At 42.9% G+C, this 17,991-nt stretch overlaps 1 protein-coding gene across 1 annotated transcript in view; it reads left to right on the top strand.

Moving 5' to 3' along the window:
• Positions 1 to 17,991, top strand: part of LOC138491998 (pyroglutamylated RF-amide peptide receptor-like) — a 453,788-nt gene that overhangs the window by 419,815 nt on the left and 15,982 nt on the right. Inside the window, exon 4 of the mRNA XM_069618908.1 lies at positions 2,260 to 2,357. Within this exon, the coding sequence (XP_069475009.1) occupies positions 2,260 to 2,357 (98 nt within the window). The remainder of the gene's footprint in view (positions 1 to 2,259; positions 2,358 to 17,991) is intronic.

Here is a 17,991-nt window from a genome sequence, read left to right as displayed (position 1 = left end):
TAAGATACTTTATTACAGCGGCAGACCTTGTTTCTGCTACTTCCCCTTGGATCAGGCTATCAGCCAGCTCACATGTCAGCATGGAAAACATATTCCCCTCGGTATCTATTTGGTGAAGGTGAGGGCCGTGTATTCCAGCCCATCCCCATTCACGTTATTGACCTCCCATCCCCATTCACTAATATGGCATCAGGGAGAGGCACCCAGGGGTCTCCGTGCTTTTGTCTCACTCTCACCTGTAACACCTTGAGAGCCACCCCAAGCCACAACCTCCTTCTCGGCGGTGCGGTCAGTGGAACCCTGCTCTCGCTCCACGCTCCATCATATATGAGAGCACTGCAAGCGCCTCCATGTCACCCCGCAGCCTCTTCCTCTTATGTCCCGGTGGCCAGTTTCCAATTTTATTGGTGGCCACAAGCGATATTGAGCGAGCCGGCAGACTGTGTCTCTGTGTTCAGAGTGACCCCTGCCTGGGCCAGCTCACCAATCGTCACAATGTTCAGGCCTGCTCCCACAAGGTTCGAGATCGGACCATGCCATCTTGAGGGGCCTGTTTGCCCGATGCTATTCTCCCTACGGCCGTGGGCCTCCACAATCGACCAGGTCATCCACGCAAACTCCAATGCTCATCCCATGGTCCGCATCGGTGAGGAAAGATACCAGATCGCCTCCATAACTGTAGGCCAGGCCGATGGTCAGAGCGGGTCAGGGAAAGGCATCTTATCATGCCGCCATCCTGGATTTATCCCTCCCCATTCTCACTATCCCTCTTTTATCTCTCTGCGGCACTTGGAATGAGACACTATGGGCCTCATTATAACTCGTGCGGAATGGGTTAACAGGTTCCGCTAATGGATGCGGACCCGTTAACACCATTCCACACGATTACGAGGTCCCCTTGCGGTAAAACCAGGCGATCCTTACCGGGTCCCGCGAGGGGAAGAGGGCGCTAACAACGGGCCGGACGTAATCGGCCTGTTGTTAGCACCCTCTCCCATTCCCATTGAGCCCTATGGGGGCTCAAATGGGAATGGGGAAGGTCCGGGGCCGGGTTCCCTGAGGGAGGAATTACCGGGCCCTCCGAACTCAGAATGGCCCGGTAATTCCCCATTCAGGGAACCTGGTAAAGGAGTCCGGATTGGCGGCAGCCATGCCGTAAATAGCGTCATGGCTACCACCAAACTCGTAATGAGGCTCAATATGTTTATTTTGGGAAGGTTTGCTTTTCTATGTTTTTTCCCCGTGAGTTGTTTCATCCCTATTGTTGGCTTTACGTTTCCCAAAAGCAAAAGAGAAGCTATAATCGAGATTTGGCTCAAAGGTAAAGGCCTGCAATCACTAATCACTCACACATGTATTGAGTACAAGGGAAAAGTACCAAAATGCACCTGATACCAGGGTCAACCAGTAACAAAGCACTCTGTGCGCTGTGTCAAAGCAAGTGGTCCAACGGGCAGTTAGGTGTAAACAAGGAGTCTTTTTTACAGCCTTCTTACAAATGTAGCTCCATTACTCATTCAGCTATTCACTCCTAGATCCATCAGCATCTCTGCACTGCTTGGGCCTCATTTCTGCCAATAGTCGGATCTTCAAGGTAGCAGTTAAATGGTAATCGTGCTAGAGTAGGATGCTGCTATTTTTTTTTTAGCTGTTTAGAAAATGAACTCGCTGGGCTGTGCTCACCGTGAGAACAGAGAGAACAGCCGACTCCGGCCCCGCTCAGCTTCGCCCTGGTTAATTGAGGAGTTCCTAGGGGTGCAGCCTACCCTCGAGCAAACCAACATGACGGAGTGACTTGCACCAGAGAACCTACGCATATGATAATGGTGTTCTTTTGTGAGTAGTGGCCAGGAAAAACAGGCTGAGGTGTTTCCCTGTTGAATGACAAGACACCTAGTGGCAAAATTATAGACAGTGTCTCTCAAGGCTGGATTGTCCATTTATCCAAGATAAATTGGGGCCAAAAAAGTGGCAATATTTGTTGTTGGCCAGATGGATGTTTGGGGCATTCATAAAGAGCTATATCTGAAAAGGTTGCAAATCCAGAATCTCATTCTGGTGATCATTAGGTGTTTTGTGGCACTTGATAATGGTGATGCATGTGCATGTGACGCCAAGTGTGGAATTCTCGTAGGGATGTGGTGGGCAAAGGTATGGTCAGTTTCTTGGGACCTACATGTGAATGTTTTAAACCAACAATGCCATCAAACAGATGGAAGTCTTGAAACCTCACTGCTTCCATTTTGATAACCTCCACAGGAAGAAGAAGCGGGCAGTGATGATGATGGTAATTGTGGTTCTATTCTTCGCCGTGTGCTGGGCACCTTTCCACATCGTTCACATTCTTTTTGAATACAGTGAGTATCTCTCAACAACAGGGAATGATACCTAGAACGTTGAATTCTCCACGTGTGTGTGTGTGCGTGTGCCTGTGTGTCTGCGTGATCGTATCCCGCTGTTTTGTACTGTACAGTCTTGCATCATGCCTATTAAGATGCTTTTAGGAGGATTACTGCAAAGCCCAGTCAGCTCGTATAAATAACATGCTTTTATTTTAAAATTCTTCATTAAGAAGAGCAGGCAAATCATTAACCACAGTGAGCTAAAATCATCTTTTCATGTAAAAACGTACACATCCATTAACAAACAAAAAACCTCCTGAATAACGTTTATGAAACTTGTGTGATTGGTTGTGAAAAATGTAAGAATTAAATTATCGATAACAATCCAAAATGTTTGAAAAACTATACATATTTGTTTCTACTTATGTACAATTAGTGTAACATTATTTTAAAAAATCATGAAGCATTCAAACAATACCAATATTAAAAAGAAGGAATGTATCAGTACTAGGGGTGTACTGAATAGTGAAATTATTATTCGGCCTAATACCGAATAGTTGGTCCGGCTATTCGGCCAGAGCCGAATAGTTGTTTTTTTAAACAAAAATGTTGTAGAACATAATAAACAACATTTCATTGAATACAATCAGGAGATATTCTATTGCATGATTTTCATGTTTATTAATTGGGCATATTAACTCACTAAGTTTATTAAAAGCTTATTAAAAGATAAAAAGAAAATAAAACACAGATTTGCGCCCATCGGTTAGATGCAGCCAGGGGTGCCCCTAAGTTAACATTTCGAGGGGAACTAACCCTTCAAATGTTGCAAGAGGCACACACTTCAGAGACTCTAGGGGTAAGGGTCAAATTACTGGTTTGGGAGCATCTAACAGCTTTACGCATGCTATTGAGACTATTCTGGTGAAGCTTCAATGTTGTAAGCAGTTAACTCTTCATGTTTGAAACCACAAACTTAAGGACTGCTGTGAGAAATAGCAGTCTCCTGTCTTCCCTACCTTTCCAATTACTGTTAAGTATACCCTGGTACTCAAATAGCATTATGTGCATCAATTGTTCTTTGTTTATTTAAATATACCCATCCAAAAGCTAAAGTTATGTGTCCATGACTACAAGTCCCGGAATGCTCTGCACCAAAACCTGACCAATCTAGCCCTAATGAACTGGATAATAGACATGTTTGTTCCACTTACATAATCGCCTAATACAACCAAAAGCCACAAATTGGTAAATAGCAATTTGGGCAGTTGTGAACCAGCATGTGAGGCTTTGGTTTTTTCTGCATTCAGTGTCCACGGCGAGTTTTCTGAAGCGCAACCTTCAAGTTTCCTGGGCTAGCCTCTATGCCTCAGGGGGCAGGATAGGCAAGACAAACTTTGCCAGAGCAGTTCCACCTCGGTTCGGTTGATGGAAAGGTAACAAAAATGCTGAAACGCTCATCCAAAGCATGAGCATTTCTATTTTGACTAGGTCATTGCAGCCGGATGTCGCTTCAGACCTGTGGCAGCATTGAGCTTTCCCTGCAGCTGCCTAGTGAGGGAGGAGAAGGAAGAGGCACACAATTGCACAAGCCCATGGTGTTATGACCTGCAGTTTGCTATGTCAGATCTTTCTGACACAGATTTTGTATGGGCCATTAAAAAAGTAATACTTTTATGAATCAGGCCAAGCACATAATGGAGACGTGTTTCCCCTCTGCGTTTAACCTGTGCATAACCAAGTGCAGAAAACTATTTTTGCGAATCGCTGCCATGTTCTGAAGGACTACCAAAGAACTGTAAGCAGATTTATTTTAAAAGTGGGGTTGGATCTCGAACAAGCTGATTCAGTCTTTTTACAAAGTACAATATTGCACGGTTCATTTTCTGTTTTCAGAAAGTGACAGGTCTAAAAGTGACAGCCAAGCTTTTCTCTCGCGAGCTCGTGAGATGAGCGTGAGTGAAAGCTGCCATTTATACTGAGGCTAACACAACTTTCCCGACAGAGGCTTTAAAACCCGACACGCACAAGCATCCAAATGACGTCAGGGCATTCGACTCAGACACCAAACGGACAAAAATGACGAGGTCTAAAATAAGAAATGAAAGATCTGACATCTGAATGAATGAGGGTGGCACCATCTGAGGGTTACACCTCCTGGCCCGCCCTGCACCCTTCATGGGCATCACATTGTAACCAGCCCTACTGCTTGTTATATTTTTTAGAATAGTGTTCTGATGCCACTGGCCTTCTTTAGTCGAAACTAATGAGCATGGTGGGTTCCAAAGCTTTTAAGATCTGTAATGCGTTCTTCATGCACATTTTAAATGACCTGTTTTGTTCTTCAGATCAAGAAGTAATAAAAGTAGATTCTACCTTCTTTTCCTTTGTTTAAAGCTCTCCACGCTGTTCACTCGTCAACCCACCAGGAAGGTGAGCTATGCGAAGAAGAAGAGCCCCCAGCATGCACACATTGTCATGCAGTTTGGGAAAGGGTTTATATGTGGGAAATATGTGACAGGCCCCAGAGGAGGGATGGCCGTTTGCATTCCTTTAATGGGAAATTGCAGTGAATGCTTTCAGGCATGCAGTCAAAGAGGAACCTATTGAGCTTCGAGTGATAATTAAATATTCAGCCGAATGCCGAATAGCTCATTTTCAGACGGAATTCGTCCAAAATACTTACTCGAAGCTGAATTTCAGTACACCCCCTAACCAGTACTTTAAAAATCAAGTTTTAAATATTTTATTTACGTATGTCTTTTGTTAATCACCAGAGCAGTATAAGCATCAGAGTAATGTGATGTCATGAAGAAGGTGGACTTTGCATATTTTTGCATTAAACACAATCACATATGTACAATATACTGGTGTGAAATGAAGTCAAGCTCAATTGTTCGATGCTGTAACAAGTCTTGAACAATTTTGAGACATTAGTGACTAAAATGCTGTGAGGGAAGAAGTCGCAATGGCAAACATGATTTCTTAAAAATGTACCGTCTACCCCAAAATCCAATTAGATCAGGTGAAGGCAAATGACATATCTTGAAATTAAATTTCATTCATTAAGGAAAAAGTTCAAGTTCTTGGACAGATATTATTTAAGGAAGAATTGTATAAGAGGTGAATGTGCCAGTGTTACACAGAGATATACGTTGGCATAACATTTTGTTTTTGATACATTATATAGAACGTTTCCCTAAATGCCAAGTATTTATATACTCAAATGAAGCATATTCCTAATCTTTTATGAGTCCACTAGTATCCCCTTTTTTAACAAATGTTTTGATCATCTGCAACATCTATATACTGATCAACTTTGTACACAGCCAACTTTGAATGGGTAACACTCTTCTGATCTCCTCCCAAGACAATTCCAAATGGCCAAACATAGAAGTGACAGCAAATGCTGTTACCCAATGCTTGCATACCAGCCGCACCCTTCAATACAAGATCCACAGACAATATGTTGACACAGTATTAGTATCACAATTCTAAATTAAGGCTTAACTAGATTATTGACATTCCTCAGGCCCTTTTAAACAGATGTAGTAATCTATAAATCCACAGAGGCACCCCTAACAGGCACCACTACCAACCATCACCTACACTCATGAGCAGCCAGCTTGAATAGGAGATAACTATTAACACAGGCAGTTACGGCTAAGCAGACATTGCTGTAGACACACATTAAAACGCTACTTCGCTATGATCAATGATACTTAATCAATGGGGAATTAAGATGGGAATCCCAACTACCACTGTTCAAGTCCATGAATATAAGTATCAATGTGTACCAAAATTGCACATTAATGTTTAAAGAAAATAAAAAGCTGACCTTCAGAAAGGAAATCTGATCCTACCAAATCTTCTTGACAAAGTTAACCATTTGCCTATGTCAGAGTCTTGCAATATAACAGTAAGTACCCACTCTCCGCCCATGAATAGTACAAAACAAATCCCACAAATAGATGTACCCATCTATAGCTTATCTGGATGCTAATTCACCCCCTCTTTCAGAGGAGCACACACCCTCTCAAAATGGCAGGGTTCACAGGCCCAAATAAGCAACAATAGCAAAAAATAAGACATACCCAAATTATTCAACCAAAAATTGACCTAGCGAACAAAACTGACTTGCATGCCACTTTGAATGAATCGTGAGACAACTGCTGTTGGCAAAGCTCAGTGGCTTAGAGAGAAATAAAAGAAATAAAAGACAAACTGAACCCTAAACCGAAACAGAAATAGTGCTTAGAATCCTGACGCTAGATCCACAACTGGACACACTACCAATAAACCCCATGCCGTTGAAGAATTTGACATTCAGCTCAATGGCATAACAGAAACCTGGTTTACAGACAATTGCACCAACTTCTGAGATACCCTACTGCAACTGGGTATAATACCCACTCTAACAACAGAATATGAAAAACACAAGGAGGTCTTATTGCTATGTACTCAAATAAATAGCAAACCACAACTCTAACAGTAGCATAAAGTAGACTGTTCAAGAAAATCATTGACAAATACCTGTGAGATCACAACACCTCTATCTTCTCTGTTGTAGTGTTCCTACAACCAGCCTATATCAGTAACTTCCTGCAAAAATGATCAGATTTACAGTCCGGTTTATTAGTCCCCCTAAACAAACTATCACTTGTTAGATTCCAAGGATAATAAAGCAGTCCAGAATTTCCTCAGCACCATAAATAATATCAGACTTGACATATGGTTATATAAACTTGTACACAAAGCTTGATATTTAATAGACATTCTGTTCTCTCTGAATATATCTATAAGCAACCTGCCCATTGCCGTATCACAAATTAGTACCATGTAGTTGGGATGCTCAAAGCAAATTAACATCTCCCAATCAGGGGGTTCCTGCTTTTTCATTCGTCATACCAAAACATTGGAATGACAAATCTTTCCAAATTCGCTCTGCTTCCTCTTTTGCCATTTTTCATTCTCTAATTAAAGATTTTTTTCTCTGTTTAGATACTTTTTCTTTTATTCTTTTTTGTACAATATCTCAGAATGGCTATAAATCCGAACACTGTATTGTTAATTATGTTAAAGAATACAAATCAATTTTTATAAAAAGTGAAATAGGTTATTCTTGATAAACAATGTTATGCTTTATGCCCTTGTTTCTGTTACTTTTTAATTTTAATATACCTCTGTATGATTGACATTGTCCAAGCACTTTGGCAAAAGCTCTCTATAAATCACCAAAAATACAAATACAAAATACCGTAGATGAGTTTGAGTAATGTAAACCATTGTGATACGACTCATAAAAACACTGACCGCTGATTAGTACAATAACAACTTTGATCACAGATTTTCAAAAATCTGTCAACAGAAAACCCAACCAATCTGTTTAACACCCTCAATGTGGAAAATATTACAACCTTTGATTTTCTAAATAATGGTTTGGTAATGAACTAAAGTCTATAAAACGAGAAGTGAGAAACCCTTACCATCGTTTGTGAAATGCCTATCACAATCTTGCTTTAGAAAATATTTTCAGGAGCCTACCACTTTTCTGTTGATTGAAAAAGTAAGCCCTTTTCCAAAACCGCATCATGTCAGTGCTCCACAAATCGACCTGACTCCCAAGAACATAAATGTAATAGAGGCTACCTAACCAAATCAGCTTGAACCCCACCACAATCCAAAATTTGGCAGACAGCATTTCAAAACAAAAGTATTTCCATCATTGCACCTTAAAAGGGGTGACCTCTTTCAGATCAATATCCTGGACCCACTCACTTCTCAGCTATCCTACCAATATCCCAAACAATATTGTAAAGATAATAGAATGATGAAGTTGGCTTTTACCCAAACCCCCTTAATCACTACGACTTGCAATGCATCTTTCACATCAAACAAAAGACCGGGTACCCAGAAGGAAGCCATCATCGCTACTAGAACAAACACAAAAAATGCATCAGATCATAATAATTTCACTCAATTTATATCATCACTTTTTTGACTAGAACTATGGAAAAATTGCTCTCATCCAAATATCTGAAACTAGCAAAAATAGCAAACTGATATACAAGCACCAATTAAGTTTTAGACCATACATGAGAGAGCAGAACTTCAAATCGTTGAACATAAACTGCTCAACAGTACTAATCTCACTTTACCTATCAAAACCCTTTGAAATGGTGGGAACTATACACCACCTTAAAAGGGTATTGTGTTGTTTTACCAACACTGAATGTTTCAAAGTAATTTTCCATGAAGAAAATACTTTGGAAAACCCATTGAAATATATAGGGGGTAAAAGGTTAAAATGGGTGGGGCGGGGTTGGGTCAGGAGTCACAGTATAGGGAAAGGGGAGCTGGCATTGGGGACCCTACACAATTAAACATACAAACTTGTGAATAAAAGGGACAGCCCTAAAATGGTAAGCATAATTTCTAGAAAAGTGGTAGGCACAAGTCAGACTTGGAGATTGCAAACATAATTCTTTCACCCTCAAAAGACTGTGCCCCTCAAGGTTCCACCATTTCATTGCCCGAAGCTTTGTAAGATGCATACTAAACCTGTGCCGTCCTAAAAGAATTCTTATCATATAAATTTCATCTCTGTGCTGATGATTTTCAGATTGCCATTAAAACTTTAACATTGACACAGCCACCATTCCTAAAATCACAATTTTCCTCCATGCAGGGCAGAATTGGATGGTCGAAAACTATCACTGCCTCAACACCGGAAAAACAGATGTACAATGCTTTGGAATTTCTACCCCTTCAAACCTTCCCTTTATTTTTTCTTTATTTTTTAAACTTCCTTTATTCTCATTTTAAATTCAACTTTCAGCAATACAAACTATCCCGTCATAGCTAACCCGCCACATCTCCTGACCCCTTATGACATGTTGAGACAGTACAGAGCGGCAGAGCAAATCATACATATGTGGTAAATGGATACCAGAAAATGCCACATTTTATGCATGAAATATACCCCACACACAATTGAGGAGAGGTCATACAATGCACAAAACATCATGATCACTAGTGAAACATTCAAGTCATGTCCCCTCCATCTCTGTTCATAAAATGGGGCTAGTAGTCTAGTGGTCTGCAACCTTCTTGAGGGTCATAGCATATTGAGCTTCCCTCCTCGTGCACATGTTCATGCTGTTTATCCACTCCTGAAAACAGGAAGTCCTTTGTTTCCCCAACACCCTAGCTATTAAGGATCTTGCAGCCACAGATGCCATTGCCACCAATTTCATTACATCCTTTGATTCCTACTCGAGAAAGGCCAACAACCATAGTTCAGGGGTGCATTGCCTTTGAGTACCCTGTATCTGAGGCATAGCCATCGCTGTATTATCCCAAAAAGGACGTAACTGTGGGCAGCTCCAAGAGACATGGACAAAATCAGCCGGGTTGTATCCACATCTAATAGTTTGGGGAGGTCTGCCTGGGTTGAACCTGTGCAGGCGGACTGGAGAATAGTACATCTGGTGTATGAATTTGAAAGGTATCAATCACAGACGGTTGCTCATGGACATTTTGCGTGTTTGAGTACCAATCTTCCTCCATTTTTCTTCTGGCACTCCCAAGTGCCATTTCCCATTTAACCTTGTTAATATGAATGTGGGTTACTTTTTGTGATCTGATAAGTTTATATATGGATAACACCAACTTCTTAGTGTTTGGAGGAGTTATGACATACTGGAGTATTGGGGAGAATGAAGGTGCATGCGGGAAGTTTGGCCATTTTTTTTTACCTCACACAGTCGAAAGTATATCATCATAGTAACTGCAGTCTATTCCCCTCTATCATTCAGGTCTTCCCATGTGATAAAGCTCCCATCCTGAAGAATATCACCCAATGTTTGGATTCCCAATCTCTCAAAATGTTATAGAAAGATTTTTTTTGTGGGTAAGAGGTATTCCACTGACCTGGTATAGAGCAAGTTTCGGGCAGAACCAGCCCTCTTGTCCTGTTATGCGACGTAACTGGTCCCAAGCTGTGCAGGTGATAGCCACAGGTTGCATTTTGTTTTTTCCCCCCTAACCATGGAGCCCAGGAGCAGGCATTTCATATTATTTGGGTGTTAAGTTACCTTTTCAAGTAGGATATGGTGGAGTTCAGCGATAGGGGACCACCACCAGACTGAGTATTGAAACTGTGCCGCTAAGAAATAAGCATACATATCTAGGTATTCTAGGCCCCACTGTTCATACGGCAGGGTCAGGGTATCGTAAGAAACCCTAGCTTACCCTCCCACCCAAACCAGCCAAATCATTAAGCTCCGGAGCGGGGACCAGAATCCCGGTGTGGGCCAGGTTGGGACATTACTGAAGATATATAAACGTTTTGGGAGGATCACCATTTTTGCCAGTGACATTGGGACTGCTTGGGAGCTAGGTAAGAGGATCCACATGTCCATCTTATGTTCAGGTTTTTCTAGAGTACCTCCATAGTTTGTTTTATACAGTTCCTTCGGGGAAGGTGTGACTAGTATAGCCAGATATCAGATGCCCTGAGGGCACCGGGCACCACCGGAAAGCCTCAATGATGTCGGAGCGGTCAACACTCAGGGTCAATGGGAGCACCCCTGACTTAGTCCAGTTGATCTTCAAACTGGAAAGGTCTGCAAACTGGGCTATTTCCTCTACCAATGGTTGTATATTCTTTCTGTGGTGTTTCACACATAGCATCATATCATCCGTATAAAGGGAGTTTATGGAGAGATGGAAATTAAATTTGACTCCTCTCTGAGCATGATACTCCAATCGTCAAAGAACCTCAAACAAGAATGGCCATTCCACCGAGTTGAAGGCCTTCTCAGCATCCAAGGCAGCTACAGCAATTAGGATCTCCGGATTCACATTATGAATAAGTCTGAATAAGCGACACAGGTTATTCTGGGTGGAGCGACCAGGCCTGAAGCAGGCTTGGTCGGGGAGGACCAGTGCAGGCATATATTGGAGAAGCCTGAAAGACAGTATCTTTGCCAGGATCATATTGTCTGTATTGACTAGAGATAGTGGTGTATATGAGGAGCATTTGTGGGGGTCTTTGGAGGGTTTTAACAATACAGTTATGAGGGCAGTCCTGGTGGATTCAGGAAGCACACCCAACGATCTGGCCGCTTCATACTTAACACAAAGATGAGGAGTCGAGAGATTGGCGTATGCTGTACACAGTTCTGCTGAGAACCCTGTACCTTTCCATTAGGGAGAGAGAGGATCACTCTATGGAACTCCTGGTGAGAAGGGGGTCATTTAAGGCCATCCCTAGAGCTGGGTCCAACCACCCCAGAGCCATTCTGTCCAGATATTGCCCTATAGAGTCATGTCCAGCCTATGTCTGGAAGGAATATAGTATCTCATAATAGTCGCGGAACACAATATTGATTGTTACATTATCGTTAGTAGGGGTCCTCTCCATGTCTTCAATTTCTATTATAGTATCCAGCTGATGTTCGTTTAATCGCCCAGGCCAGTGTCCGACTCGGGTGGTTCCCCTCAGCGTATGAGTCCATTCTTCTCTGGTTGTCAGGATAACCATTTCTTCCCTGGTTGTCTGAAGCTGGGACTGTACCTCTGGGGAATCCAGGAGGCCCTGTTTCAACTCTAGGTTTTTAATCTCCTGCTCAAGGATAGACATGGATCTGTGTATGGATTTCAGGACACAACCTTTCTTTGCCATACAGAATGCCCTAATGTACACCTTGAAGGTTTCCCATACAACCCCTGGGATCCATTACTGAACCTATGTTCACTTTCAAAAATGTTTGAATGTCCTACCCTATTTCTTTGCGAAGACTGCATCTTCTAGAGCGTGAGCACTGAAGCAGCAGCGCAAGTGTCTAGGGGGGCGGATCGGGCCTAGGAACCTTATTAATACTGGGGAGTGATTGGATAGAGTTTGGGGGAGAATCTGAGCATTTGCAATATCTCGAGCAAAATCAGAGGACCCCATGACACAATCTACCCTTGAAGAGCTGCCGTGTACCCCTGAGTAGTAGGAATATTCCCTAGATGTGAGGTGTAGTATGATATGATAGGTTATTTATAACGCGCTTAATACCCAGAGGTTTTTAAGCGCGGACCCAGGGATCGAACCTGTGTTGCTCTGTGTCATCTTGTTTCCAAGTCGAGCATGCTGCCGCTGAGCTATCCTCCTTGGACAAGGAGTCATGGAGAGCATGATATTCAGCTATGGTCGCCCATTTTTGGGCTGCTCTCGGAAGCGGGAGCTGGTTTGTAGAAGATCTGTCCAAATCTAGGGAGATTGGAACATTGAAGTCTCCCGCCCACATGACCTCATAGCCAGAATGTTTGCAAATGGGCAGCTCAGCATTGAAAACATTTTAGATTGTCATTATTTGAAGCATATTTGTTCATAATAAGAACCCACCATCCTGCGATCTACCCTGCAAGCAGTAGGTAATGTCCCTTCTCATTGGCAATTTGGCTATGGAGCTTAAATTCTAGCGAATGATGGATGTAGGTAGCTACTCCCCGGGAATCTGTCGAGAAGGAGGAGCGATATGTGTGGATACCCCACCCCGCCAGGTTGGAGAGCCTACTGTCCCATCTTAGGTGTGTTTTATGTAGGCATAAAATATTTACCCTGTTATTTTTAGCATAGTTTGTGCTCAAACACACTTTCTTGCAGTTAGTGAAACCTTGTATGTTCCAGGTTAACAATGAGATGTTCATGTTAGACCCTTTTGCAATCCCATGCTTTACATTTTCTTGGGCTTCCAGCTGGTGTTGGTGCAATACCCATGGACCTTGTTAGGAATTATTTAAATGGGACATGAACCTTTGTCTAACATGGGAGCTCACAGTATTCGCGTGCACCGTCAGTCGACACATGGTATCCCCCCTAAACTGAAAAAATCAAGATTCAACTTACAAACATAACCACCATTCAAAACCACCCTCCACCCACACAAGAAACAGAAACTTAGCAGCCCCTTGATCCCCACCCCAACCTTGCTCATCCCCCAAAAGTAACCCCAAACAATGACAGAAGGCCTGTTAATGTATCTGTTGCTTTATTACCACTTGTATGTGGGTTGTGAGTAATATAGTTCTGCTGCTTTAGAGCCTATTTACACCCATGGATCGAGTGCCCTAGTGACCAGGGTATTTCAGGATAATCCCAGCGGGAGAAGTCTCTAAGGTGACCTTCGGGGTGAGCCCCTCGGGTCTGGAATGTCCTTTGCAAAATTATCTGTGGCATCCATGGATGTAAAAAAGGTTACTCTGCCGTCATGCACTAACCTGAGCTTGGCTGGGAATAGCATGGAGTAGCAAACTTCCTTTCTTCTCAGGATATTTTTCACTGCCTGAAACATTTTTCTTTGGTCTTATACTTGCGGGCTTGAGGGCTAAAATCAGGAAAACGGCTAATGGTCGTTGATCACCATTGCAGCTCTTTCTTTTTTCTGATGGCACAGAGTAGGATATCCCTGTCTCAGTAACTAAAAACTCTAGCAATAATAGCTCTCTTTGGTGCCCCCAGGGTAGGTCTAGATGCCAGGGACCTGTGTGCTCACTCTACCATAAACATGCTTGTAACTGGTGGATTTTCAAGGACCTCCATTTTCAACAAATGCCTCCATATTGTCTACAGGGGTGGCCTCAACAACACCAGTAATGCTGATATTGTTACTCCTGGACCTTCCTTTGAGGTTTTCGTTCTTAGCCACCAATTTCTTGGCCACCTCACATTGAAGAATCTCCACTTTGTCCTCCCCATCGCCAATCCTCCGCTCTGCTACAGTAATTCGGCTGCAGAGTTTATTGATCTGGACTGCGAAGACATCTACTTTGCAGGTCAGAGAGTCAATTTTAGCCCCAAGATTATCAGTGGCGTTTTTCAAAGCTAACAGTGTTTAGTTCAGGCCAAACACGTCCAGTTGGGATGGGTCCATCATCTCAGCAGGGGGGGAGTGTCTGGTCAGACCTGGAAAACTGGTCTATTTTAGCTTGTTTTTTAGGGTTGCCATAGTAGGGCGTCAGGCGTAGTGCTTCTTACGGGCTCCACAACAGGTTTTTGCACCAGAAAGTGTTACTCTCTCAGGGAGCACCTCTGCAGTCTACTATTCAGTGTGTGTTGGTTTGAGAGTGTTCCCGAGATCCCTGAAGGGAACGCAACCTTAATTATCTTGTATACATGGGGGCATGTGTTGGTTCATGCAAGGCCGCTGTTCGGAGGGTCCACAGAGGCCTGCGTGCCCCAACACACAGGATTCTTTGAGCAGTGAGGGGGTAGGGGCTGGACACACATTTCTTCTAGGAGGTGTCCGGTGTTGTGAATATATGAACTCTCACCCCGAATACTCACTGGTATTTCCGGTGGAGCTTCTCGATCTACTTGCTCAACCTGCCTTCCTAGCTGGATGGCCTCTCCTGCCCAGGGCAGCAGGCTGCCGGACTGGAGCTTGCGATGCAACGGGTGTGGAGAGGCCAGGAGCCCTCGTAAGAGGCAGAGGTTGAGGATGCAGGCTGTTCAAGCCGTTAGGTCTCCAGATCCAGCCGGGGCACAAGGAGGCAGCACAGCGTAGCACCTCCTCCCTCCCAGAGCTGTCGGGAGGCAGTGTCACTAGTTAGACGCAATCAGTGGTCCAGGGTGGGTATGTGGTGCAATCACCAGTCCCACAGGATGCAGGATGTAGGTAGTGGAGGTTCTGGGACCACAGAGATCGCAGACACATGCCTTCAGGAGTCTAGGCCACCGTGTCTGATTTGTAGATAGAGCCAAAAAGCAGGATGAACGTCAGGATATGGACAGTCTCTGTCAGAGCCTTCTCAGAAAGTGGCCATTTTCCAGTCACTCAACATTGCCCCCAACCCTTCCCTTCTAATGGCCAAACTCAATGAGTCCTCCTCCTAAGCCAATCTAAAGACTTGAAACCTAGGGATCATACTGGATCCCACCCTAACTGTCTACCCACAAATAAACAAAACAGCCTGAAAATCACATTTCCAACCATACCTTTTTAGGAAAATAACCCCCTACCCACAGATGTGACAACAAATTAATCTCAACAGAAAATTAGTTCAATCCAGCAACCTTGTGTACTGAAATAACATTTACCTAGGTTCTAGTATGGCAACACAACACCATCTTGAATTTGATTCTGGGCCTCAGAGCCCAGACCTTCATTTCTCCAGGCTTGAAAGTGTTAAACTGGCCCCGAAGGAATCCAGGTTTGTGCACAAAATGCTTTGCCTTTTAAATCCAACCCTATTTTCTGCTAGTCCAAAATAGGTTTCTTCATTCCTGACCAGAAGAAGAACTCTAAGGTTTAGAGGAGGAAACAACCTTAACCCAAGTTCCAAAGTAACATATTGAAGCACCATCCTTCACTGCAGAAGCATTCAAACTCTTGAAAGACATGCCTAAATGCATTACATTGGAGAACAAACACATTTTTATATTCAAGAAAAAACTCTTTACAGTCCCTTGAGAAGAATGACACAGATGTTTGGAAATACACATAACCCAGAAGGCCAACCATGTTCAACGATCAGAAAAAATGGTTGTGTCAGCTACACACAAGTTATGCATCGATAATTTATGATAAACATGACCCGGTGCAAAAAGGGACAATTATGTTTTTTTCCCAGCGGATAATCCTTGTTGTTAGCAAACAATGCTCTTAATTAATGGTTTCTTCCCACCCATCTGGAAAGTTGAACTGGCTGATCTAGAGTCAGATAGACACAAATAGCATTCATATACCTACCTAAAAGAACACGTTTCCCAGGTGTATCTTCATATTAAGAAATGCAATGCTTCTGTCTTATGACTATATGCTGAGAAATCATTGATTCTTTGTTTCCTCCCCTTTTCCCATCTCTTATGCCATCTGACACCCCCTATGGGGTGGGGTGCTTTAAAGCAACATGGTTTGCAATAAGTTGTGGTACAAACCAGCAATACAATTAAAGGAAATTAAAAAACAATTAATGTTTTCCCATTCTGTAGGTGTATCTGGTAGGCTACTTCTAGCTTGATTCCAAACCATAACCCCAAGATTATGTAGCGCAGCGGGTGGCCATGTCATCCCTAGCTCATGCCTCCTCTCCTCTGTCATACTGGAATAGTAGGAGAAGAGCCCTATTTGGGATACCAGGTGTAATCTCAATACCACATTGAGTGTATGAGAGACAATATGCACTCAGACAACCGTAGCAAATGAACCTTCGCACTGAGAGGGTGGAAGGATGTCGGCAGACACTATTGGACATCATGGAGTTATAAGAGATAGCTAACAAAGGAAGAGTAATGTCATGAAGGAGACAAACAAAGTCACACTGAAACAAAATGAAAATACTTAAAAGATAAATATTTAACAGGAGTAACAAGAGAAACATTTCATCACATATGAAGATATTGTATATGCAAAGAAGATAAAGTAACCTGCTGACTAATAAATGTATATATGCAGAAACGCAAGGTAGATGAGGCATATGGAAGCTTGCAGTAGAGGAAAACATAAGATGGCTTGAGAAGCCATGATGGGAAGAAGAACGCTAGACTTGTGTTGAAACTAATCAAGCTACCTCAGAGACAGAGCACAGCTGCAGAGTCAGTAGATGCTGGAAAAACTGTTTTATGTGAGGAATAAAGAGGAATCTCTTTGCCTGGGATCAAGGATGCTACTTAAATGAATAATAGCAAGACACAAGGGGAGTAAAATGGATAAGCCATAGGTAAGACATATTTCTCTTAGATTAAGCGAAGGAGAAAAAATCAGTAAGTATTGAACAAGTAAAGATGCGAAAAACCCATGTAAGACGGAGTGAGCAAGTCTCTAGAGGCCAAGACGGGTAAAATAGCAGTAACTAGAAAGTCCCAATGGAAACATTTGTGGTCTCCTCACACGTGATTCAGAAGATGAAAACAAGGGCTATTCATGAAGTCAAACAAAGATAATAATGCACCTACACTCCCTTGAATGTGTCAGAGAACAGGCTTCACGGTCCACTACAAAGGAGAAGCCTTGGCTTGGGGCCTGACTGAAGACAGACGATGAGAGATGATGGGCTAATTGGGGAAGTGGGTGTAGTCTGACGTTGCTTGCAGCACCTGAATTTCGTTTTGCTTACGTGCTGCTAATGAGCTGAAAGTCCATGTTTGGGAAAGCATGCCAACCAATCAGAGGGTCTATGTAGCAACATGCTATACAATGTTGCAAACACCAACCCAGTGCCATTATTCTAGCTGTAATCAGCATTATATGTATTAGGAGGTGGTCAAGACATACCCACCAGATAAGGGGTATTCAATGAAGTTATTAACACTTATATATACTATAGGTACATACGTTCCCTTAACCAATCCCTCCTTTCAATATGTTTTAGTTTGCCACGTAGCATGATGTCACAGATGACACATATCTCCATCTCTGCATCCACAGGGGTAAGAGCTCCCTGAACCATATTGTAAACAGCATTGTGTGTTTTCTGTGTTGGTGCTTTTGTTGCTGTTCTAGGGCCTCCTGAACATTCTGCTTTTTGTGCCCGCCTCTGAGCCCTCCCTTTCTCCCTCCTTTCTCCTGCCTCCCAGCCAGCTACTCTCCCCTGATAGTTTGTGTCGCTACTCTTAACCAACCTTCCCAGGGCAGCCCTCTGCCCGGTAGACCCT

This window comes from Ambystoma mexicanum, chromosome 10 (genome assembly GCF_040938575.1).
Source record: "Ambystoma mexicanum isolate Mex_15411 chromosome 10, UKY_AmexF1_1, whole genome shotgun sequence".
Lineage (NCBI taxonomy): Eukaryota > Metazoa > Chordata > Amphibia > Caudata > Ambystomatidae > Ambystoma > Ambystoma mexicanum.
Note: the sequence above shows the minus strand (reverse complement) of the source record. Positions and strands in the feature narration are given on the sequence as shown.